The sequence below is a fragment of the Sinocyclocheilus grahami genome, unplaced genomic scaffold, assembly GCF_001515645.1.
Source record: "Sinocyclocheilus grahami isolate Dianchi unplaced genomic scaffold, SAMN03320097.WGS_v1.1 scaffold800.1, whole genome shotgun sequence".
NCBI classification, from domain to species: Eukaryota; Metazoa; Chordata; class Actinopteri; order Cypriniformes; family Cyprinidae; genus Sinocyclocheilus; species Sinocyclocheilus grahami.
This window is the reverse complement of record NW_015505979.1, coordinates 479,849-506,586: the sequence shown is the minus strand read 5'-3', so window position 1 is coordinate 506,586 and position 26,738 is coordinate 479,849. Positions and strand designations below refer to the sequence as shown.

The window sequence follows — 26,738 nt, the reverse complement described above, 5'->3', positions numbered from 1 at the left end:
AAAAAAAACTACTTACAATTAAAAGGGACACAAGTGAAAGTTAATAAACCAAACAATGGGGAGGGGGAGAAACATACCAATGAAACAAGAGGCTTGAACAAACTGTATGGAAACAACCTCTAAAACTCAAAAGGCAGAAACAAAGGTGATAACAGCACAGTGATATATATATATATATATATATATATATAAATAAATAAATAAATAAATAAATAAATACTACATGAATACTTACAAAAATTTAATCTTAACCAAAGAGCACTAAAGTAGTATGAAAAGACCACAACTGCACATATTTACATACCCATTAACGAAACTAATCTAAAGACAAAAAGGAACAAGTAGTTAAGACAATGCAATTTATACTGCAGTAATACAACACACAAATGTAAGAGGACATTTATACAAAAGGGACAAAGCCATAAACAAAAGGAGACAAAGACCAAAGGAGAATTCCCCTAACAGGCTCAGAAGGGAAAAAACAGCCATATATACAATATGCTACAATTGCAAAGAACATGGGTGGGACACAACAGTACACCATAGGAGTTAAATGACTTCTGATTTTTTTAAGTCAACTTTTGTGATGAAAGTCGAGTCGAAGTCGACTAGTCGCTGATGACATCATTAATTAACAAATAAGTTTGGAGCTGTGACAAACACCTTGTGCGCAACAATGGCATATCCAACTACAAAACCCCTGCATTGCTAACAAGACTTTGTTGTCGCTGCAGCTGCTTGAGCATGGAGGAAATGATGGGCAGCATACAACTGGCTGAGGGCCGAGATATGTTAATACAATCAGTCAGTGGTCATGGGCGGAGCCTGAGCAGTACAATGTCATATTGCTCAGAAAATCAAAATGTTTGATAATTGAGATGGTTTAGGTTTTTGGGGGATTAAAAAATTGAATGAATGGATTTTTATCATTGTAGGGTGGTTGTGTACACACACTGCTAAGACACATTTACTGTATATTCAAACGCCATGTAAAAAGGGAATTTTCCATTCGATGTCCCCTTTAAAAATGTTGACAATGACATTTTAAAAATGATATTTTCAGTACATAATTACTTGGCATAACTTGCATTAAAAAAAACTTTGTTGATCAAACTCAGTTTGTCTAATTTGGACAACATTTAAGAGAAGGTTGAATATCAAGGGTTTAAATCAGTGGTTCTCAATTCCAGTCCCAGGGACCCCCGCTCTGCACATATTGTATGTCTCTAAACTGCAAAGGTAAAATATAAATTAATATTATTACAACAGATGTGAAGGGGGAGGAGAATTTATACGTGCATCAGGTTTTTCAATGAAAATCACTTACGCAAAGGATACACCTGTGGAGAGGATACTCACTCCTCGATCCTCGCCTCCTCACGGTGCAATAAGAGAATTGAGATGTCCTTCAGGATGGCTGAGCTCGATCAGTTTCCGGGTCATAGGATGGAGGAACAAGGAAACGAGGAGGGATATTGAGAAGCACCCTAAATCTGGAGTGGTATTTGAGGCTTAGTGTATCCCATCATGCATCCTGTTCTGGAAATAAATCGTGAGACTTTTTGCTGAGATCTTGCGAGAGGTCATGGAAACCTTTCCAATGTATGTTAAATAATAATAATTAGATATTACATATAATTTGGTAATAAAACAAAGAGTTGCACTTTTTATTGGTGCAAATGTGAAGTGGTTCTATTTATTTTGTTTAACATTTGCAACTGCTTTTTATCACTTAATTAGAAGCACCACAAAATTAAATTGTCATCTGTTATAGGGACTAATGAAAAGACATTTAGAAACTGATTTTGAAATATTGAGTATTGAAAATAAAAATAAAGCTCTGTAAACACTAGCATTTTTACAACACTATAATTGTGTCCCATCAGGTAATGAAAAGTTCTACACACACTTGTGGTCTTCCTGCACACTTGAACACTTCGACCAAATACAGGAAATATGTCATATATGTAGTCAAGTGCAAAGACAGCAGCTGTGTCCCAATGTGAAGAGTGTGCATTTTAAAGGCCATGCCTCCGAAGTGCACAAAGGACCCTTCGAAGTGCATGAAGGATGCTCAGCCTCTGCAGGATTTCCTTATTGCGCCACTAGGGGTTCCTGATTACCACTCCTGTCACATAGCAACGGTGTGAGAGGCATACCTGTCAAACCATTTATCCCAGGATTGTCCCGTATTTTACCATTCTATCAAGTCAAGTCAAGTCACCTTTATTTATATAGCGCTTTTAACAATACAGATTGTGTCAAAGCAACTGAACAGCATTAATTAGGACAATATTGTGTCAATAAGGCAAAATGACAATAGTAAACACTCAAATTTCAGTTAAAGGCAGTTCATCATTGAATTCAGTGATGTCATCATCCAGCTCAGTTCAGTTTAATTAGTGTCTGTGCAATCAAGTCGACGATATCGCTGGAAATTAAGCGTCCCCAACTAAGCAAGCCAGAGGTGACAGCTGCAAGGAACCAAAACTCCATCGGTGACAGAATGGAGAAAAAACCTTGGGAGAAACCAGGCTCAGACGGGGACCAGTTCTCTTCTGGCCGAACGAAACCAGCAGTTCAATTCCAGGCTGCAGCAATGTCACATTGTGCAGAGGACTCCACTGGTTCCTGTGGTCTTGTTCCAGTGGCTGTCTAGGAGACAAGGTCCTCACTGGGGATCTGTCTCTGGGGCTCATCTAGTTGTTCTGATCTCCGCTGACATCCAGGGCTGTAGAAGTCCTCTCTAGGTGCTGATCCACCATCTGGTCTGGATACGTACTGGATCCAGGTGACTGCAGTGACCATCTGATCTGGATACAGACTGGATCTGGTGGTTACGGTGACCTCGGAATAAGAGAGAAACAGACTAATATTAGCGTAGATGCCATTCTTCTAACAATGTAGCAAGTACATCGGGTGTTATGGGAAGTGTTCCTGGTTCCGGTTGTCCTAATTAATGCAGCCTAAAAATCCTTAAACGAATTTGAGTATTATAAATGTGTTAGTGTGTTATGTGTTAATATAGATTTAAACTGACAGAGTGTGTCTGCCTCCCGAACAATGTTAGGTAGGTTATTCCAGAGTTTGGGCGCTAAATAGGAGAAGGATCTGCCACCCGCAGTTGATTTTTTATATTCTAGGTATTATCAAATTGCAAGAGTTTTGAGAACACAGCAGCACTAAGATCAAGTAAAACTAGCAATGAGATGCAGCCTTGGTCTGACGCAAAAAGCAAGTAATTTGTAATTTTAACAAGTGCAGTTTTTGTGCTTTGGTGGGGCCTGAAACCTGACTGAAATTCTTCATAGAGATCTTTTTTTGCAGGAAGGAGCACAATTGAGCAGACACAACTTTTTCTAAAAATGTAGACATTAACGGAAAATTTGAAATGGGTCTTTAATTTGCCAGTTCACTAGGATCTAGTTGTGGTTTCTTAATAAGAGGCTTAATAACCACCAGCTTGAATGGTTTTGGGATGTGACCTAAAGATAACGATGAGTTAATAATATTGAGAAGCGTTTTTTTCTGCTACAGGCATCAACTCTTTCAGTAATTTAGTGGGTACAGGATCTAACAGGCATGTTGTTGGTTTAGATGCAGTGATAAGTTTATTTAGCTCTTCCTGTCCTATAGCTGTAAAGCACTGCAGTTTATCTTTTGGTGCGATGAATGAAGCTGAAGTATTATACGCTGTAGAATCTACATTTGCTATTGTATTTCTGATGTTATGCATTTTATCAGTGAATAGATTCATAAAGTCATTACTATTAAACTGTGAGGGAATATTTAGATCGGGTGGCGTCTGGTCATTTGTTAATCTAGCCACTGTTCTAAATAAAAACCTTGGATTGTTTTGGTTATTTTCTATGAGTTTGAGGATATGCTCAGCCCTGGCAGCTTTTAGAGCCTGTCTATAGCTGGACATACTGTTTTTCCACACAATTCTAAAAATGTCAAAGTTCGTTTTTCTCCATTTGCACTCAAGACTACGAGTTTCTTTTTAGAGAGAGAGGGTATTACTGTTGTACCATGGCACTGTACATTTTTCTCTAACCTTTTTTAATTTGATGGGGGCAACAGCTTCTAATGTATTAGAGAATATAGTGCCCATGTTGCTAGTCATTTTGTCTAGTTCATTTGTATTTATGGGGACACAGAGCATTTGAGATAAATCAGGCAGGTTATTTTGGTTATCAGTTGTTTAACTTATTTCTTTTTTTTTATATATATATATATATATGTTCCTGTTTTTGAACGTGGTGTCATAATGCCTGTGGGTTAATAAGGAAAAAGGGGCTCATGGGGCATTTAAATGTCAGAAACATTCTTCCTTTCAGTCTCTGGAACAGTTCACACTCAGATGAATGTACTGCAGGCCTGCAGTGGGATAAAGCTAATAAATGCTGTATTGTTGGAAACAGAGGTTTGAGATGTGCAGCCACTGGTCTAGGCTGTTTGCATGAAGAAGAATGATGTGTGTGTCACTGTGCTCTGACAATAAAAGCACTGTTTGCTCTCCTCCAGAATGTATGAGGAAAAAAGACAAATGGGGGAGAAATGGGAGGTGGTCATTGGAGGGACGAAGGGACATTTTGAGAGCTGTAAACATTAGAACTGCAGTTTGTGACCAGTTAACAGATCTAAATTGTGTTAATAAACAACTGAGGAAAGCCTGATGGTGATTTTGAGAGAGTTGCTGATATTGTTCAGAGATACAGGTGAGCTCTTTTTTTATACTTGACACTTTGTTCAAAAACATTACCATTACATATTGACAAATATTTGGATTGTATGTGTGACTAACCTCCTTAACAGATTTTAAAATCATACTTGTACTAAAAATCAGAATAAATTAGATACATATTTTTGGTTAGCTTGTCAGTAATATTTAATTAAATAAACATTTTCTAAATATTTAAAAACAAAGTTATTCAAAACTTCTTAGTGTACTTAAACAACATTTTAACTTTTGCTCATATTATCTTTAAAACAGTTTTACATGAATAAATGTCTTTTCTTAACTTTAAATATAGTTACAATTCAAAAACACAGGGTTTCATTACCATGATGCATAACAGTAAACAACACATCACAACATGAATCCCATAATGACTAATTAAAATGTGCTGAAGATTTGACTGTAGGATGGGATAACCTTTGAAAATATTCAGTTGTGTCTTCGCAGTCTTTTCAAAAAAGTTGTGTGCAGTATTAGAAATACACATTTAAAATACTAAACATTAAAATATACCCAATTTTAAACACATGTTTGAGATATATATGTATATCTATTTTCAATAGAGCTAGCTGACTGCGTAAAGCATTTTAGATTTGTAAAAAGAGTGATGAAAAGGTGTGCAGGAAGTCAAAATAATGCTATGGTTCAACATTAACCAGTAGAATGTATTTGACTCTGAAAGGCTTATTTATTTTCTAAATATTTAAAAACAAAGTTATTCAAAACTTCTTAGTGTACTTAAACAACATTTTAACTTTTGCTCATATTATCTTTAAAACAGTTTTACATGAATAAATGTCTTTTCTTAACTTTAAATATAGTTACAATTCAAAAACACAGGGTTTCATTACCATGATGCATAACAGTAAACAACACATCACAACATGAATCCCATAATGACTAATTAAAATGTGCTGAAGATTTGACTGTAGGATGGGATAACCTTTGAAAATATTCAGTTGTGTCTTCGCAGTCTTTTCAAAAAAGTTGTGTGCAGTATTAGAAATACACATTTAAAATACTAAACATTAAAATATACCCAATTTTAAACACATGTTTGAGATATATATGTATATCTATTTTCAATAGAGCTAGCTGACTGGGTAAAGCATTTTAGATTTGTAAAAAGAGTGATGAAAAGGTGTGCAGGAAGTCAAAATAATGCTATGGTTCAACATTAACCAGTAGAATGTATTTGACTCTGAAAGGCTTATTTTATGTCTTGTCATCATGGTTTTTTATTAAACAACTCCAGAGTAAAGTACCTTTAAAGAAGCACACATAAAATATGACAAATAGTAATCCCAAATTAGTATTTGTTAATTTAGCATTTAATCACAAATGCATGTTTATTTAAAAAATATTAAATAAAAAACTGTTAATTTAAATTGTGATTATATTTATATATAGCCTCACCTCGATTTACATAAATTTAAAGAAAAACAGCCTCTTATTTTCTCACCAGTATGTCGCTGTGTTGTGTTTTTTGTTAACCTTGGAGGCTTGCCTTTGACATTTGATTTGCAAAATTTAAGTTACATTTTTGGTAAATATTGCAGGTTGACTGAGATACTAGTGATAAGCTATTGTTACTGTTACATTTATCTGCCAAAAAGATATTCTAAGACGTTATTTCAGTTAGGAAATAACTAACTTAAATATGTTCAAATCTGTTAGGGTTAGATATTGCTCCTGAAAGTCAGTACAGAAAATAAAAACAGATTAAACCTGGTTTTATGATTAGCAAGAATTCCCACTCTAATTGGTTATGTGTGCCCCAGATTGACTCCAAAAGTTCAGTCTATTGAAAAATTATATTCACTTTAACCACATCTTTTAATAGAATATTGCAGTGTTTTTTATAAATGATTTATCCATGCACAAAAAAGGTCTGCCCTTTGCATTTTTGGTTAAGCATTTTAGTTGAGAATAGTTATGACTGCCAGCGAAAGTATTATGAACTCTGTCTATCACATTATACAAATTTTAAATATGTTCAAATCTGTTAGGGTTAGATATTGCTCCTGAAAGTCAGTACAGAAAATAAAAACAGATTAAACCTGGTTTTATGATTAGCAAGAATTCCCACTCTAATTGGTTATGTGTGCCCCAGATTGACTCCAAAAGTTCAGTCTATTGAAAAATTATATTCACTTTAACCACAACCTTATAAATTACTCTAACAATATACTTCCTGTTTCTCAATAACAGAAGAGTCATCATTTCCTTCTAATGGAGTTTTGGCACACATGCTATTTGAGTCTGTGTCCTCCCTTTGCATCATCAACATGACATCTAGCCATAACATTCAGTGAAATACTGATTCAAAGAACTTCTCAACAATGGACAACTGTTCTGCTCTTCATGTGCTTCTCATGATCTCCATCATGCCTGGCTGGCTAGGGGGTGACTTTATAATCTCAAAAAAACAGCATGAGCTCCGGTCAAGTAAAATCTCTCGCGGGTCCCATCTGAGAGTGAGACGAGGCTGGATTTGGAGCCAGATATTTGTTGAAGAAGAAGATCCAACACCAAGAAAGATTGGTCAGGTATAATTGGAATGAAACATTGATTCACAAATGGGTGGGGTGCTCCTTAATAAATTCTGTGTCAGACTGACAGTGACAGCTATTTTATTTAACATCAATAATAATAATAAGAAGAAGAAATACTACTTTTAGTATTTTTGGATATAAAGTTGCAATTATAAAATATTGAAATGATAATTTATATTATTATTGCGTGAATTTGGGGAAAAATGTTTGCTTACATTCTTTACTGAAATAATTGCAATGTTTTAACCAATTTTATATCGTTTTATATAGTAAACCAAACTAAGATTAATCCTCTGATGCTCCTCGCTGTCACGGAACCACCGGGCTCCACCTTCACTTAATCTCACTGTTCACCTTCTCTGAAATTCTTACCCCAACATCAATTATCCCATCTGCCACCCTTGATAAAATCCTGCAACACACACAATTTTCTTTTGTCTGGTCTACAATTAGGACTACCTAAGCAATGAATGTGCTACTTTTCTGTGCATCGTGGAAAATACATATAAATGCTCAATCTTTTTAAAGAGATTTGACATACACATCCAAGGGTTTACAAACATTTTTCTATCGTGTTTGCATTTGGACTTAAAAGCCCTAATAGAGTTATTTTGTGCATTCTAGTCATCACAAATAAACTGAGCAGCTGTAAATGTTCTCATGTTATGTGAAATAATGAGAAATATCAGTTTGATTTAGCATGCTGACACAAATGAATAAATTACTGTTTTTAATGTAAATCATTGGTAAATAAAATATATAGATACTGAAGCCTTTACGTCTTCATGTAAGGACCAAACTTCAGGTTCTGTCAAGTTCGTTTGGGTGGTATGGCTGTAAGCACGAGCAATAGTCAAAGGACCGGAAACCAGGCAAGGCAAAACTAGACTAAGACTAGGGCTTGGAAATAAACAATGACTAACGAAATGGCTCCGTAACGTCGCTTTCACTGACTAGCGATATGCACATACAATACACAGCGAGCTGAAGGAGGAAGTCCAGGGCTTATAAAGCGTGTCTGATTGGATTCAGCTGTGTGTGTGTAATCAGTGCATTCAGCTGTGTGTGTGTAATCAGTGCAATGGATGATGGAAACTGTAGTCCGGAGTGACATGTAGCAGTCTGTGTGGTGTGAGAGTCAATGTAGTGAGAGCGTGACCTCTGGTGGTGAGTGAATGGAAGTTCATAGACTGGATTCGTGACAATACCGCTCAAATAAATATGCACGTGGATATGGCAAAAATAAATAAATAAAAGAAAACCAAATCCTCTCCTGATGTAAATGTAACTCCCTATGAATTAATGCAGCCTCCTCATCTACAGGATCCTAAATCCTATGGAACTAACGACCATAGTTAGCTAACGATGCTTTTGGGTAATGCAACCCAGGTTAGGTTCACAGAGTAAGTTGCTTACTGAGAGGTTTAATTTTGTCTTTTATTGGAACCAAAAACTCTGAGTTTCCCTTTTCTGGGGTTAACATACTCTGAGTTTCCAACAAAACCCGCTTTCTGGAATACACCCCTGGTCTACAAGTGGAAAACACAGCATGTTTTTGGACTCGCCACTTTATAGCCGAGGCTAATAGCTCCACCTCGCTCATTGTTAACCCTGGCCTGCACTGGCCCGACAGTGGAAAAATGACTATTAAGTTTACATACCAGTTTCCTCTAAGTCGGTGTTTTCCTGACAGAAGACCAGACCAACACAATAGCAACAAACATAAGTTCACCTACTCGGGGCGGATCTACCGGGGTGGCAACTGCCACCCTAAGAAAAAGCTGTGTGGCTCCGTAATGTCGCTTTCACTGACTAGCGATATGCACATACAATACACAGCGAGCTGAAGGAGGAAGTCCAGGGCTTATAAAGCGTGTCTGATTGGATTCAGCTGTGTGTGTGTAATCAGTGCATTCAGCTGTGTGTGTGTAATCAGTGCATTCAGCTGTGTGTGTGTAATCAGTGCATTCAGCTGTGTGTGTGTAATCAGTGCATTCAGCTGTGTGTGTGTAATCAGTGCATTCAGCTGTGTGTGTGTAATCAGTGCATTCAGCTGTGTGTGTGTAATCAGTGCAATGGATGATGGAAACTGTAGTCCGGAGTGACATGTAGCAGTCTGTGTGGTGTGAGAGTCAATGTAGTGAGAGCGTGACCTCTGGTGGTGAGTGAATGGAAGTTCATAGACTGGATTCGTGACAATACCGCTCAAATAAATATGCACGTGGATATGGCAAAAATAAATAAATAAAAGAAAACCAAATCCTCTCCTGATGTAAATGTAACTCCCTATGAATTAATGCAGCCTCCTCATCTACAGGATCCTAAATCCTATGGAACTAACGACCATAGTTAGCTAACGATGCTTTTGGGTAATGCAACCCAGGTTAGGTTCACAGAGTAAGTTGCTTACTGAGAGGTTTAATTTTGTCTTTTATTGGAACCAAAAACTCTGAGTTTCCCTTTTCTGGGGTTAACATACTCTGAGTTTCCAACAAAACCCGCTTTCTGGAATACACCCCTGGTCTACAAGTGGAAAACACAGCATGTTTTTGGACTCGCCACTTTATAGCCGAGGCTAATAGCTCCACCTCGCTCATTGTTAACCCTGGCCTGCACTGGCCCGACAGTGGAAAAATGACTATTAAGTTTACATACCAGTTTCCTCTAAGTCGGTGTTTTCCTGACAGAAGACCAGACCAACACAATAGCAACAAACATAAGTTCACCTACTCGGGGCGGATCTACCGGGGTGGCAACTGCCACCCTAAGAAAAAGCTGTGCAACCCCACCTGCCACCCCAGAATTATCACAGAATAACATATAAATGTAAACACTGTTTCATGTGCTACTTTTCAACCGCGGCGATGACAGCGTAATGCAAAATAATGGCACAAACACGTCTTTTAATAAATGGTTGCACTCGCACGCAGCATGCCAGTGTAGTCGGCTTCATTAACAAATTACTCTTATGAACCGGTTCTTTTTGAGTCAAAACCACAAAGCGCGGCACAGTTCACTAACTAATTGTTTTTACGAACATAAGTTCACCTACTCGGGGCGGATCTACCGGGGTGGCAACTGCCACCCTAAGAAAAAGCTGTGCAACCCCACCTGCCACCCCAGAATTATCACAGAATAACATATAAATGTAAACACTGTTTCATGTGCTACTTTTCAACCGCGGCGATGACAGCGTAATGCAAAATAATGGCACAAACACGTCTTTTAATAAATGGTTGCACTCGCACGCAGCATGCCAGTGTAGTCGGCTTCATTAACAAATTACTCTTATGAACCGGTTCTTTTTGAGTCAAAACCACAAAGCGCGGCACAGTTCACTAACTAATTGTTTTTACGTTTGTTCGTGAATCAGATAATTACTGCTTTTCAGGTAACTCAGAAGTCCTCTGAGAAATCTAATCTCATCCTGATGTCAGATTCATCGCGTAATTTTTTGGAGATCCAACTCTCCAACAGCTCGCTCCGCTTTCATCATGGATGAAAAAAACTCTACATAAAACACTTCACTTACAGATAGCTACAGACCTGTCTCTCTCCTTCCATTCATAGCGAAAACCCTCGAAAGAGTTGTTTTCAACCAGATATCATTGTTTCTTTCTCAGAACAACAAACTGGATGTTAACCAGTCAGGTTTCAGGAGTGGCCATTCAACTGAGACTGAGCTACTCTCAGTCATGGAAGCCTTGCGGATTGCAAAAGCTGATTCCAAATCATCAGTTCTTATCCTGCTGGATCTATCTGCTGCTTTTGACACTGTCAATCATCAGATCGTCCTGTCTGCCCTCTCTTCACTGGGCATCAAAGGGATTCCTCTTCGCTGGTTTGAATCCTATCTCACTGGTAGGTCTTTCAGGGTGTCTTGGGGAGGGGAGGTATCCAAAGCACATCAACTTGTCACTGGGGTTCCTCAGGGATCAGTTCTTGGACCCCTCCTCTTCTCCATATACACAACATCACTGGGTCCCATCATACAGGCACATGGCTTCTCCTACCATTTACACTTTTACCACCACTCACACATATCATCAACACATCTCTCCTCACAGGCACCTTCCCCACTGCATTCAAGCAGTCTCGGGTAACCCCACTGCTCAAAAAAACCTATATTCAACACTTCACTTACAGATAGCTACAGACCTGTCTCTCTCCTTCCATTCATAGCGAAAACCCTCGAAAGAGTTGTTTTCAACCAGATATCATTGTTTCTTTCTCAGAACAACAAACTGGATGTTAACCAGTCAGGTTTCAGGAGTGGCCATTCAACTGAGACTGAGCTACTCTCAGTCATGGAAGCCTTGCGGATTGCAAAAGCTGATTCCAAATCATCAGTTCTTATCCTGCTGGATCTATCTGCTGCTTTTGACACTGTCAATCATCAGATCGTCCTGTCTGCCCTCTCTTCACTGGGCATCAAAGGGATTCCTCTTCGCTGGTTTGAATCCTATCTCACTGGTAGGTCTTTCAGGGTGGCTTGGGGAGGGGAGGTATCCAAAGCACATCAACTTGTCACTGGGGTTCCTCAGGGATCAGTTCTTGGACCTAACCCTAACCCTAACATCACTGGGTCCCATCATACAGGCACATGGCTTCTCGTACCATTGCTATGCTGATGACACACAGCTCTATCTTTCATTTCAACCAGATGATCCAATGGTAGCTGCACGGATCTCGGGCTTCCTGGCAGACATCTCGGCATGGATGAAAGAATATCACCTACAGCTCAACCTGGCAAAGACTGAGCTTCTTGTCTTCCCTGCCACTCCAACTCTTCAGTATGATTTCTCCATCGAGCTAGGTTCTTCTACAATTACCCCATCAACTTCGGTCAGAAATCTTGGTGTAACCTTTGATGACCAGCTGACCTTCAAAGACCACATTGCAAAGACCGCTCGATCTTGCAGGTTTGCATTGCACAACTTCAGAAAGATCAGGCCCTGTCTAACGGAGCATGCTGCACAACTTCTTGTCCAGGCCCTTGTCATTTCTAGGCTGGACTACGACAATGCTCTTCTGGCTGGACTTCCATCAAGCACAATCAAACCTCTACAAATGATTCAGAATGCAGTACGGTTTTATTTATTCCTTCTCTTTCTAGCTTGTACTTATTTGAACAATGTCTTGAAACTTGGTATTACAAGCACTTCCTGTCGCTTTATGTATTCCCCAATTGTAAGTCGCTTTGGATAAAAGCGTCTGCAAAATGACTAAATGTAAATGTAAATATAAGCCATAACAATAACATGAAATCAAAAAGAAGATGCTGATCACGGGAACGAATAGCAGAGTTAGGTAAAAATCTAGTTGTATTGCAGTTTTCTCGATTGTTATTATAACTGATTTTAGTTGGCACCCCCCGCCCCCCAAAAAAACTTTAATTCAAAGACACATTTCTTAAAAATTTTAACAATGAGTAGCCTAAAAACTGATGACACACCAATCAGAAATCTCTGCATCCTAACAACGGAGAGTGGAGACAGCTGAGTCAATCGTGATCTACAGGGGTTTTATACTTACACATACAGTATAATTACAGTACAGTACCAGTACATTAGATAATGGAAATTTCACTATTCTGTATGTACAGTAAACTGTAGCACATGTTGTACACCTTTAAGTGTGTGACTGTCAAATTTTATTTGTAATCATTTTTTATGTGTACTGCATTTTTGAAGAACTGAGAAATGACTGCCTAGAGATATAGTCTTCTGTCAGGAGACCAAGAAACTGCTATAGTACTGTATACTGTAATGAAATTTGGCCAAATGTGCAGAGAATGCTAAATTTACTTTTTTAATTTTATTTTTAGTGTACTGTATTGTGGTGCATGCCAAGTTCATCCAATTATTTGGTATTTTAACTTTTCTAGGGCTTTTCGTCTACTGCTTCCAGCTTCCCTACCATTCGGACGATCTTGCTTGCTGCTCTGCGCTTTGCTCCCTATTTCTGTGCTTTTCTCAGATTTTTCAAAGATTTTTACTTCAGAAGATCAACACGGTGCTCAAACAACACATTTTTGGCACAAACACTAAAAATAAAAACTCTTTGGGACTGGAATAATACCACAAAAAATAAGACTTTGCCTCCCACTGCCAGCAGCTTACATTCGTAGACGGGAAAGCACAGCTGCCCACATTCAAACAGAAGAGAAAGAAAATGCCTCCTGTTGAATCTACTTGCTGCATGAACTGCTGCTAACTTCTACAAAGGATTGATGAATGTGGGTGAGGAATCCCCAAATGTGATTAAACATGGATCGGATCAGCCAGCAGCTAACATCACTACTAACAGGCACTCCAGGTCGAGCAGACAGCGGCATTCAGCTCAGAGCGCAGCCGAGCCCAGGACTCTGATAATGGGCGACTCCATTATCAGAAACATCAGTAGCAGAAATACAACAACATGCTGCATTCCTCAAGCAACCGTTTATGATGTGAACAAGGAACTTTGGAAAATTCTAATGAAGGACAAGTCTGCAAATCGAATCATCCTCCATGTGGGGAAGAATGATATTCAGAAAGAGCAGCCAGAATTCCTTAAGAAAGACTTCAGTGAACTCTTTGAAACACTTTGAAGAATTAAAGTTCAGTCATTCATCAGTGGACCACTCCCAGCAAGGGGAACTAATATGTTTTCATGTTTGCTTGGGCTGAACATATGGCTACAAAGAATTTGCAGTTTAAAAGGAGTCAATTTCATCGACAACTTCAATCTTTTCTGGGGCCATAGTCAACTGTTTAAACTGGATGGCCTCCACCCAAACAAACTTGGTGCAAGAGTGCTAAAGGACAATATCTACTTCTCCCTCAGTCATCCTTCAATAGTGTGCTAACCAAACTACTCAACCTGAATGGCACACACACACTTGGACAGAGTATGAGTGATGACAGGACTTCATATCAGCTTCCGAGTCATCATGTGGTTGACACATCCCACAAGGACACTGATAACACCATGCAGCCAGAACAAGCACTGCTAATGGACACCATCCCAGCTGAGCCCTGCCCACAGAGCTCATCACAGACAGACTGTGAAGTATCAGAACAGCTCCAAGACTCAGCACCCAAGGACGACTTTCTGGAAAACAGCCAGGGAAGCCAGGACAACATATTTCAGCAACCGGAAACACCAGAACCACAGCCCCGCTCACCAGACACATTATCCCTCTCTCCAGCATCTCCGCTTCTAAGCTTCTCACAGAAAATGGAGGAACTGGTTTATGCTGGGATCAAACTCTCCCACTCTTTTGCTGCAAGCCCCCAGATATCAACTAAAAAATGAAACAGCCTCCTCAATGAAACAGCCCCTCCTAACTTTACTTTCATGAGTGTATGCAGGACTGTTAGGAGAGGTGGCGGTGTAGCTGCTCTATTTAAATATGTCTATCAATGCAAGCAAATGTTATTTGGTCAGTACTTGTCTTTTGAATATCTAGGGATTGAGTTGAAAGGTGCTCCACGCATTCTGTTTATCATTATTTACAGGCCTCCAAAATACTATCCAGCCTTTGATGAAGAGTTCACAGAAATGCTATCAATTATTTCAATTATTAGTTTGACTGTTTTGCTATTGCAGGGGATTTTAATATTCACATAGATAATGCAGAAAACAAAAAATAAATTATAACTGTTTTAAACACTTTTGACCTGATTCAGCATGTGCATGGACCCGTACACAATCGTGGACATACTCTAAATTTAATCATCAGTAGAGGTCTAAACTTTTCATCCATTGTTATTAAGGACATAGCATTATCTGATCCCTTCTGTATTTTCTTTGATATATTGATCTCTGCTACCACTGACTGCCTTTTTCGAGAACCAAATTAGATCCTACTCCGGAGCAGGGTCTAACCAGCACAACTGGTACTAATCGTGACGTAAGTAGACATTGATTGGCCAAATGCGTATGAATACACCCTCACCCACCATGATTTAAAACACCATGTAAACATACAGTAAACATTGTGTCAGCTTATTTCGCAAGTATGGAGAACAGCGATAGATGGACGGATGCTGAAGTGCAGGCACTTGTAGCAAATGTAGCACTGCCAGTTGTCGTTGGAGATTCTTAGTCCTCCTTTCCGTTTCTTTCAATCGCTTTACGTATACGTCAACTTTCCATGTCCATTATTGTGAAACCTGCGAGACGCAACAAAAACACAGCTCCGATCACAGACTGAATCTAGATCTGTCTCTGTCAGAAAGAGACGCATTAACGAAAACGCTAGTGTCCTATTAATGGAGCTTATATCTCTAACACCAAGCATTTCTGCAGACTCTGTTGATCTTCTCCTTGATTCCTTTAACTCAAAAGTTAAAAATGTTACTGATGACATTGCTCCTGTGAAAGTCAGCAAGAAGACTGGCAGACATAAATCAGTTTGGAGAAAATCAACAGCAGTACAGAGTATGAAAAGACAATACAGAAAAGCTGAGCGGATATGGCGGAAGACGAAACTTGAAATTCACTATAGCATCTATAAAGACAGCCTTCATGCTTTTAATGTGAAACTAGCCACAGCTAGACAGACTTTCTTCTCAAACCTTATAAACAGTAACTTAAACAACACTCGCACTCTTTTTGCTACTGTTGAGAGACTGACAAACCCCCCCAAGTCAGATTGCCAGTGAAATGCTCTCCGACAGTAAATGCAATGAGTTTGCTTCTTTCTTTTCTGAGAAGATCAATAATATCAGGAAGGCAATTAGCACATCCCCAAATTTTGCAGAGGTCAGACAGATTCGACCGCCATATCAAAAAGAAGGTACTATGTCTGCTTTTAAAGAAATTGATAGCAAAATTTTGGAAGAAATAGTACAGCACCTTAAATCGTCAACCTGCTATCTTGACACACTTCCCACATATTTTTTCAAAAGGGTGCTTAACTGTTTAGAAGCAGATCTCTTAGAAGTGGTGAATGCCTCACTTATTTCTGGGACTTTTCCAAACTCCCTGAAAACTGCAGCTGTTAAACCCCTTCTGAAAAACAGCAATCTTGATAACACCATATGGAGCAACTATAGACTAATATCAAATCTTCCTTTTATAGGCAAGATTATTAAAAAGGTAGTCTTTATTCAGCTGAACAACTACTTAAACTCAAATGGATACCTGGACAATTTTCAATCTGGTTTCCGACCACATCACAGTACAGAGACAGCGCTCATTAAGATAATAAATTATATTAGCTTAAATTCTAGTTCTGGCAAAATATCAGTGCTGGTACTACAAGATCTCAGTGCTGCATTTGACACTGTCAATCGTAACATACTACTAGAGAGACTGGAAAACTGGGTTGGGCTTTCTGGGATGGTAATCAAATGGTCATACTTAGAAGGGAGAGGTTATTATGTGAGTATAGGAGAGCACAAGTCTAAGTGAACGTCCATGACATGCGGATTCCCACAAGGCTCAATTCTTGCACCGCTCTTGTTTAGCCTGTATATGCTCCCATCAAGTCAAATAATGAGAAAGAACCAAATTGCCTATCACAGCTATGCTGATGATACCCAGATTTATATTGCCATATAGCCAAATGACTACAGCCCCATTGACTCCCTCTGCCAATGCATTGATGAAATTAACAGTTGGATGTGCCAGAACTTTCTTCAGTTAAACAAGGAAAAAACAGAAGTCATTGCATTTGGAAACAAAGATAAAGTTCTCAAGGTGAATGCATACCTTGACTTTAGGTGTCTAACAACTAAAAATCAAGTCAGGAATCTTGGTTTGATTCTGGAGACAGACCTTAGTTCCCGCAGTTGGAATCAGCTTCCAGAAGAGATCAGATGTGCTAAAACATTAGTCACATTTAAATGCAGTCTCAAAACTCATCTGTTTAGCTGTGCATTTATTGAATGAGCACCGTGCAATGTCCGAACTGATTGCACTATATTTTATGTATAATCATTTTCTTTTTTAACCGTTTAAATTAATTTTAAACCTCTTAAATCAATTTTTAAATCATTTCAATCATTTTTATTGTTGTGATCATTTTTTTTATTATTATTTTATTTTATTTTATGTAAAGCACTTTGAATTACCATTGTGTATGAAATGTGCTATATAAATAAACTTGCCTTGCCTTGCCTTGCCTTACTGCAAGATTACTTTACAGTAGTAAAATGAAAATAATTTTTCCCCCAAAAGTTAATTACTGAATTATACATCTGTATCTCTAATTTAATTTATGTATACTTTAATAGACATTGAACTGCAAAAATAATTCCTGAATCCTAGTAAGAGTTTGTTTTGTTCACTGGGCAGGAAAGACATCTCTGTATTTGAATTGTAAGCATTTACAGTTTTTTTCAAATGCTTACACACAACATCTTTACTTGTCACACAATTTCTGAAAGCAGACACTCAAAACATCAGAACCACACACCAAAGCTGCAAAACCATTAGCTAATTCTCGGCCTTTGACTCGGCCCAATTTCATAAAACCCTTTTTGCAAAACACAACACACAATTCTCTATGTAACACACCAAAATCTAACAGAAATGAATATTATTGCATAGGTGTTTGCAAATGTTTGATTTTGAGATGTGTTTGTGATATTTTGAATATAGTGCTTAATTCTGCAAGAGATGTGAGGCATCTTGCACTTTGTGTGTGCAATTCTTGGATTTGTGTGTAAAGCTTTGAAAAAAAGAGGCAGAATTTTGAAAATGTGTGTAAGCAGTTGAAAAAAATCTGTAAGAACTGTAATAACTAGATTGAAAAGTTTGAAAGACAAATTTATGCTGGCTTGTCTCAAAGTCTTGTTTAAAAAACGTAAATGGTTTGGTCAGTTAGATGTTCTAGATGTTTGCTAAAGTGTTCCTAGGTGGTTGCTAGGCTTTTGTTATGCAGTTGCTGGGGTGTTGCTAGAGTATATGGTTGATAGTTTGTTCTGGGTGATTAGAGACATTCACAACTCTGTTAATAACCGAAAATCAAATAGTTTCAGTGGTTTAATATTATTGTATTTCTTTCTAATGTTAGGAAATTCAAAAGTTTTTGTTGCTCTTAAACTTGCACTAAACGTTATTATACCATCTAAGTAGCCTATGTAATTTTAATAGAACCGCATGTCTTATTTAGTGATACAAGCTCAGAAGCATTTATAACCTGTTGAAGTTTTATTGACTTGGTGCCATGATGGATATTGAAATGTTATTTATTTTTCATTTTAAACAGTATAGATGATTACTTAATGGTAATACAATATTTGTGAACACAACTGTGTATGTCAGACCATAAATCCCCAAAAAACTATGCATGGGGGCTTGCTTTGCTTTTGCCACCCCTCATAGACCTCATGCCACCTCTTTGCCACCCTAATAATAATTTTCTAGATCCGCCCCTGCACTTAATAGTTGTTCCATTCATGGATATTGTATTTTCTCTTTGCTGTGTCCTCACCAAACTTGTCACCCCCACACCAATCGCTGCATCGGTTGTTTCTCCCTTGCCTGTCTACACAATGATTCTCATGGCGAACCTGGCAAACTATTCTGCTTCGACGGAGGAGTGCAACGGATTCCTGCTAAAATGTTTGCTGGCCCTTGAGATGCAGCCTCATTGCTTCCCTATGGAGAGAGCTAAGATTTATTTTATCATCTCATTGGTAACAGAAAGAAAATCTCTGAAATGAGTGGAAACAATACAGCAGCAGACAAGTCCTGTCAATTGCTGGACAGCTTTGTTGCTTATTTCAGAGAAGTGTTTGGAAAACCCCATGGTGATTTGTCCATCAGTAAGGCGTTATCAGTGCCAAGGTAAAATGTCCATTAATGATTATGCTATGAGGTTTTGTATGCTAGCTGCTGCCAGTGGTTGGAATGAGTGTGCCTTGCTAAATTCTTTCCATCAGAGACTATCTCCTTGACTCAAGCTGCATCTCGCTGCATACGATGACAGCATGGGACTAGAGAGATTCATCCAACTTGCCATCTATGTCTCCCATCGTATGCAGGGGTGTATGGAGACCACCCAGGGTCAGCTCCCATCCTCACACTGCCAACCAGCTCACCTCATTTCTGGTGAACCTGTGCCTCGAGGTAAAAATATATCCACTCTCCTTACCCAAGCAGAAGGACATGAAAGAGTACATTCAGGAGGGGCTTCAGCGAGGTTACACTAGGCCATCAACCTCCCCTGCTACTTCCAGTTTCTTTTTTAATAAAAAGGTCGGAGGCTTGAGGCCATGCATCGATTAATGAGAAATGAACAAGATCACCATTAAGTTCCATTATTCCTTCTTTTCATCCTAGCAGCCCTAGAATACCTTCACAGCTCTTCCATCTTCACAAAACTGGACCGCCATAGCACATACAACCTCATCTGGATACGCAAGGGGGGTGACTGGAAAACAGCTTTTGTGACCCTTACAGGCCACTATAAGTATTGCGTCGTGCTGTATATTTCAGGACTTCCTGCAAAAGGTGCTCCGGGAGTTTCTCCACAGGTTTGTGCTGGTCTACATCGATGACATCCTCATCTACTCTCGGAGTTTGGCCGAACATTGCTATCATGTTACAGAGGTCCTGAAGAAGCTATGTGAGTACCATCTGTTCCTCGAGGCAGATAAATTTTATTTCCTCGGTTCCACCATTACGGTTACACCAATGTCTCTGTCCTGGACAATCAAGGCAGACAATGCCTTCAAGCAATTGAAGCTGGCATTTACCAGTGCACCGCTCCTGACACATCCTGATCCATCTAAGCACTTCATTGTTGAAGTTGATGCTTCCACCACCGGAGTCTGAGCAGTGCTTCCCCAGCAGCCTGTATTCAAAGACAATTTTGAGTCAGAGTGAGTGAACACCTGTGGAGACTCGAGCCAGTGCCTCTGAGATCCCTCTGCCAGGATGCTCTCCTGACAGAATCAGACTCCAAAGAAATCAGACCATTCATTCCAACCTCCACTGTTTCTGTGGTCCAGGGAACCATCCAATGTACCATCTGTGGATTCCTGGTTCTGGGAGAATGAGAGGGTCTGAGATTTTATATACATTTAAACATTCATAGATATTTTAGAGCACCTAACTCCACTCCACCCCGACCCTAAACCTACCCACTTTTCAGCAATATAAAATGCATAACAGGCAAATCAAAATACAATTACCGGTAGTTATTCCAAAAAGATATAAAGAACAGTGTGAAGCACATTGATTTAATAGCTGAAAATTATCCTGCTCCATTAAAGCAGTCATATCTCATTCAAAAGAACTTTAAGCTACCACTACCAAACTTTAGCATGGCGCAATCGGTCACGAGACACACAAGAGCCAATGGCATTTCATAACCAACGCTGATGTAACCCTGCTTCTGGCGGCAATTTTTGAATGTGTTGCAAGTCGGATGATGGAGGCTGAGATTGTGTCTGTTGCTCAAACAAATCAATCATTTGGCCTTGGAAGACTTGGAGTATTAATACTTTTTAAATAAACTGTGGCTGCAGGTGTATCAGTCTTTTAAATTGACAAATGGTTAGGTTTAGGGCTAGGGGTTGGGCTATGTGATCAATAATGTCTAAATAGTGTAATGTTAATAAAAAATGTTGTGTCTGATTACATTGAAAATCATAACCCAACATATTTCATTGTCAAAATTATTACCTAATATATAATTTCATTAGTCTCCCATTAATTTCCAATATAGTCATTTTTGACCATGAGGATTACAAAGTGTTTATTTTTCAGGACCATGTAACCTTTTCAAATCATCACCATGATTTTATTTTTTTGTGTTTTTTCATTTGCCCTTCGCAAAATTCTTACTTACCTAGAAAATAAAGACAGCTATATCAGAAACAATAAACTCCATAAACTATAAACAAGCTGCATAACCTGTACCTGCCTTATGCACTCTGTAACTGGATACTGAGCTTCCTAACCAGTAGATCTGTGAGGACCTCAAGTGGACAGAGAACACAGAAAAATTAGTACGGAAGGCCAATCAAAGAGTGTACTTAGGTGGCTAAGAAAGTTTGGCATGTCACCACAAATACTCCATAATTTCAACAGATGCACTGTGGAGAGTGTGCTAACTTGCTGCATTGCTTTGTGGTTTGGCAACAGCACAACACATGACAGAAAGGCACTACAAAGGGTGATAAAGCTGGCCCGGAAAACCACAGGGACAGATCTCCACTCACTGCAGGACATCTACAATAAAAGGATCCTCAAATGAGCTTGCAACATTCATCAAGGACACCACCCATCCCATCCACAATTTTTTCACCCTCATGAAGTCTGGCAAGTGGTACCGGAGCACTGCGGCCAGAACATCCAGACTCCAGAACAGTTTATATCCCCACGCCATTAGACTGATAAATAGTCAAAACCCACTGATAATTCCACCTGTATCATCAGGATAAAATCAGCCTGTTCAATGGTACTCTGCACTTTACCTGCTGGACCATCAAACACACCTCATAATGCATTAGACTGATAATCATGAACAATTTTAACACTAGACTTTACACTGACGATTTATCAGCACTTGACACTTTAACATTGTCACTTGCACTGCATCATTATACTGTGAAGAATGTTTATTGTCAATTGTTTTTCTAATTTGCTTACAGGTTCTCTTTTTCTTTTTCTGTTATTTATTTACTTTTAATGCTATTGATATTTATTATACTATTCTTTCTGGTTTATACTTTACTGTATATTCTCTATTTCTTTTGTTATTTCTATTGTTCTAGTAAGTTATGTTTGTTCCTCTTCTACCCTGTCACACTCGTGAGGAGTAAACAAAGAATTTAATTGTATTAGCACATATGATAATAAAACTCTTGAATTTTGTGTTTATGCGTGTTTACATAGCAAGTGCCAAAACCTTGAGCAAGTTTCATACTGAAGTAAAAAAAAAATCTAAAAACAAAAAGTAAAATATTTCAGTCAAAAATTATAGAAGAGCACCAGAGGGTTAAATGGTATTAACATTTTGAATCTGCACATAAACTGAACTAAAATTCATAACAGGCCATATTTGCCAACATTTTGCATTCTGAGGCATTTTTATTCATTTTGCTGGTATTTTTGCCATAAATCCTGTTTATTTTCATTTAGCTGAAATCAGATTACGACACAGGGGACTTTACTATCAAGTACATCCTCTCAGGTGAAGGAGCCAGTGAAATCTTCAAAATTGATGAGTACACAGGTGACATTTACTTATCACAACGTCTGGACCGTGAGCTGAAACCCTTCTACATTCTACAAGCCCAGGCCATTAACCGCAGCTCCAAGCAGCCTGTTGAACCTGAATCTGAGTTCATCATTAAAGTCCAGGACATCAATGACAACCCTCCAGAATTCATTAATGAGCCCTATGTATCCAGCATCCCAGAGATGTGTCCCACAGGTGTGTTGACCTCTTTTATATATTTTTGACAAATACTAAAAAAAAAAGACAACAAAATAATTTGAGTTACTGTTCTTTATATTTGTTCAGGACTCACAACCAAATATTCACAGAAAGCTTGTTTGACATTTGACATATGAATAGAATTGTGGAAAATCCAATAACATCCTAGATAATTCAGTTTTTTTTCAATACACAACGAATAGAGAAATAGTTCCACCAAAAAAAATTGGTTAGCATTTATGCTGATATAGAAAATGGCCCATTGCAACACAGTTGACAACACAAAATTAAATTTATTTATTCATATAATTTATTTTTTAAATAAAAAAAATCAGGGTTATGGTGCGGCACTTGTAAGAAAAATTATTTGAGAAATATAAATGTCCCTGATCTTTTGACACAAAGTCATTGTACTATTAAAATATACTGTGCGTTTTAGAGCTCAAAAATTCCTTGTTGGTCCAAAAATAGCTTTTATTAAAACAGAACTGCTAAAATTATTTGTTTTCTACTTCCGGGTCTTTTTTTAATCTAATAGAGATAAATACTGTACATCAGCACAGACACAGATCTGCACCTATTTCTTCACTGTCACCTCCTTGCCTTCATGTTCTTCAACATCACCCACTGACATGTTAGTAAAGTGACAGGCAGGAAAGATACAACAGGATCACTGTACTAAAAATGCAATTTTAATGCAATGGAATAAGTTGCAAATATAATCAATATTTCTAATTATTAGTTAATCATCAACAGCTGTAATAGTAAAATGTAGTAAATGTTATAAGTGTTTTCAAAATAGTGCTTATTCAACACATTATTGTTTGTATTTTAAACTGTAAAGAAGAAAAGAAAGAGAAAAGAAATTCAAATTCAAAATGAATTTGTGCTGTAATCAAGAATATGCTGTTAACTTGCACTGAGATACTGTCTGTCAATATGATCAGGTGTTTTTTGTTTTTGTTGTTTTTTTATGGACAAAAGGTACCCTTAGCTTTTGAATCTTTAGTGAACTTTAGGTTTAGTTCATTTTAGTTTCAATAATATGCTTTTAATAGGGGCCAACAGAGGTAAACAACATATTTTAAACTAATAACAGTCCCAAAAATATACAAAAGGCAGCCCCACTCGTCACAGCAGCAAAGAAGAGACAGGACAGAAGACAGCTAGGAGCAATTGTAGTGACACTAAATGGAATTATTAAAGAAAAGAATCACTGAAGGACATAAATAAGAAACAGACATACAATGGCAGATTCCAGGAGAGTAACACGTTCAATGTGTGTGAATAAACCAGCGTTTGCTCATTTACCATTCTCTCTCTTTACAGGAACCACAGTTATCCAGGTGACAGCCACAGATGCTGATGACCCTATGTTTGGGAACAATGCTAAACTCATCTATTCCATCCTGGAAGGGGAGCCCTACTTCTCAGTGGAACCCAAAACAGGTGCAAATCTTATGCTTAACAATGACCTATATGCTATAAACAGGCACACATAAAATTATCTGAATCTCAGTGCATTAGGTGCCAAATATAAAACTAAATTACATTTATGTTAAATAAAGGAAATCGCAAACACAGTATAATAATGAAAATGAAGACCCTGTGTTACAATGAAGTATTGTGAAACATGCCCATATTGATGTGATAAACTAGACCTGTGGTTACTCTGCTAGGACACCTGTTTCAAAAATCTAGACAGCTGGGGTCTAATTTATAAATGTTGTGTATGCACAAAATGGGCTTAGAAATATGCGTACGCAATTTTTAGCACACATATTTGGATTTATAAAAAATGAACACCATAAATATGTATGCACAGTAAGGACATTCTAGACCATGCATATTCACTATTTTTCCTGGAGTGAGAAAAGTAATGAAGTAAACAATGCTTTTAAACTCTGTTTTCATTTTGATATTCACATTTACATAAAATATTCCACACATTAATGTAAATGAACACTGAAATTACAAAGTCATTAAGCAGAAGTTAAACAAAAATGAAATAAATGTAGACTTATTTTTAAGTGAGGAGTGCTTTAGGTGCACAGTAATTCATCTTTAAACTTAACCGCAGATCTCATGTTATGAGAAAATATTTTTAGTGAGAACAATGATCAATAATTCGCACTTACTTCGATATTATGGCAGACGACTGCTGGATTCAGTGGTCAAACGGTCCATTGTTCAGCTTGAATAGGTCTAATGATAGCTTACTGTACAACCACATCTGAATGGAGGTGTTGATGTCGTGTGAAGGCATCTCCACAACATTATGAAAAATACCACTGTATTTGAAGGATACAACTTTTAAAAAAATAAAAGTTAAACGTGGTGTCACATAGATGGAATGTGCATGGAAATGATATGCAGATGAGGTTATGCATAGTAAAACTAGGCATTGTAAGCTTCATATATGGTGATTTCGGGGAGTCGTCGGGGTGGAGATGCACGTACGCACAATCTTCCCCTGAGTGGGACTTATAAAGGGATTTTTGCGCAGGTTCTGGCATACGCATGGTTTTAAAAATCTGAAAACTTTTATACATTGAGTTTTATAAATGAGACCCCTTGTCTTTTGGTTTGAAACATTTTGTGGCAGGGTCATGGCAAAACTTATGTAGCACATGACCTCTGCTTTGTTTTTCCCCATGTGCTTCTCTTTCGGAAACGTTTTTTAAGCTTTTGGCTATTTTATTTTTTACTAACGACTAGATGGCTATGTTTTTGACCCTCTTAAAGCTTTGAATCTTTTCCCGGAACAATCAGAGGAAAACCTCAGTGCTTCATGAGGCTTCCTTTGCCCATCCCTAACTGGAGCAAACTAGTGAACCAAGGAAAGAGCATCTAAAGAAAGACTTACCAATCTTGAATCGTCTCAACAATGGTCTTGAATGTCTTCCATTTGAGCACTGGAATAAGCATGCACTCTTTAGAGATTGTTTTATAAACTTTTCCAGCCTGATGAGGAACAACAACTCTTTTTCCTTTGAGATCTCATGTCATGATTAATTTCCACAAACATGATCAGACTTTGATAGATTCCTGTTCTTTAAATAAAACAGGGTACACACTGACCCCTGATAGTCATCCCATTGATTGAAAACACCTCTGAACAGATGGACTCTAATTTTACCTTCGAATTAACTGCTAATCCTACATATTCACATACTTTTGACACTCACAGATATTTAATATTAGATCATTTTCCTGAGTAAACAAATGACAAAGTATTTATTTTCATCTCATTTGTTTGATTGGGTTCTCTTTGTCAACTTTCAGGTATTGCATTTACATTTACATTTAGTCATTTAGCAGACGCTTTAATCCAAAGCGACTTACAATTGGGGGATACATAAAGCGATTCTTCATAAAGAGGCAAACAGACGCACGAAGTGGTTGTAATACCAAGTTCTTAGACATTGTTCAAATCAGTACAAGCTAGAAAGAGAAGGAATAAATAAAGAGAGAGAATTTTTTTTTTTTATGATGAAGTCAAGTAGCTTCGAAAGAGATGAGTTTTCAGCTGTCGCTTGAAAATTGACAGGGATTCAGCATTCAGGATAGGGGTGGGAAGATCATTCAACCAGCCAGGAGTGGTGAGCGAGAATGTTCTGGAAAGTGATTTTGAGCCTCTCTGTGATGGTACCACGAGGCGTCGCTCACTAGCGGATCTCAGACTTCGGGAGGGGATGTAGATTTGTAGTAGCGAGTGGAAGTAGGCGGGTGCTGAGCCTGTGGCTATTCTATATGCAAGCATCAATGTCTTGAACTTGATTTGAGCTGCAACCGGTAGTCCAGCCTAGAAATGACAAGGGCCTGGACAAGAAGTTGTGCAGCATGCTCCGTTAGAAAGGGCCTGATCTTTCTGATGTTGTGCAATGCAAACCTGCAAGATCGAGTGGTCTTTGCAATGTGGTCTTTGAAGGTCAGCTGGTTATCAAAAGTTACACCAAGATTTCTGACCGAAGTTGATGGGGTAATTGTAGAAGAGCATGAAAATCTGATGATCTTTTGGATTATATTTATGCAGAAATATAGAAAATTCTAAACG

At 38.1% G+C, this 26,738-nt stretch overlaps 1 protein-coding gene across 1 annotated transcript in view; it reads left to right on the top strand.

Annotated features, from left to right (window-relative positions):
• The first annotated feature begins 4,628 nt into the window (after positions 1-4,628).
• The window catches only part of LOC107561952 (cadherin-20-like), a 59,625-nt gene continuing 37,515 nt past the window's right edge, over positions 4,629-26,738 (top strand). Inside the window, exons 1-4 of the mRNA XM_016246501.1 lie at positions 4,629-4,721; positions 6,953-7,290; positions 22,384-22,678; positions 24,011-24,130. Coding sequence (XP_016101987.1) covers positions 7,084-7,290; positions 22,384-22,678; positions 24,011-24,130 — 622 coding nt within the window. The 5' untranslated portion in view covers positions 4,629-4,721; positions 6,953-7,083. The remainder of the gene's footprint in view (positions 4,722-6,952; positions 7,291-22,383; positions 22,679-24,010; positions 24,131-26,738) is intronic.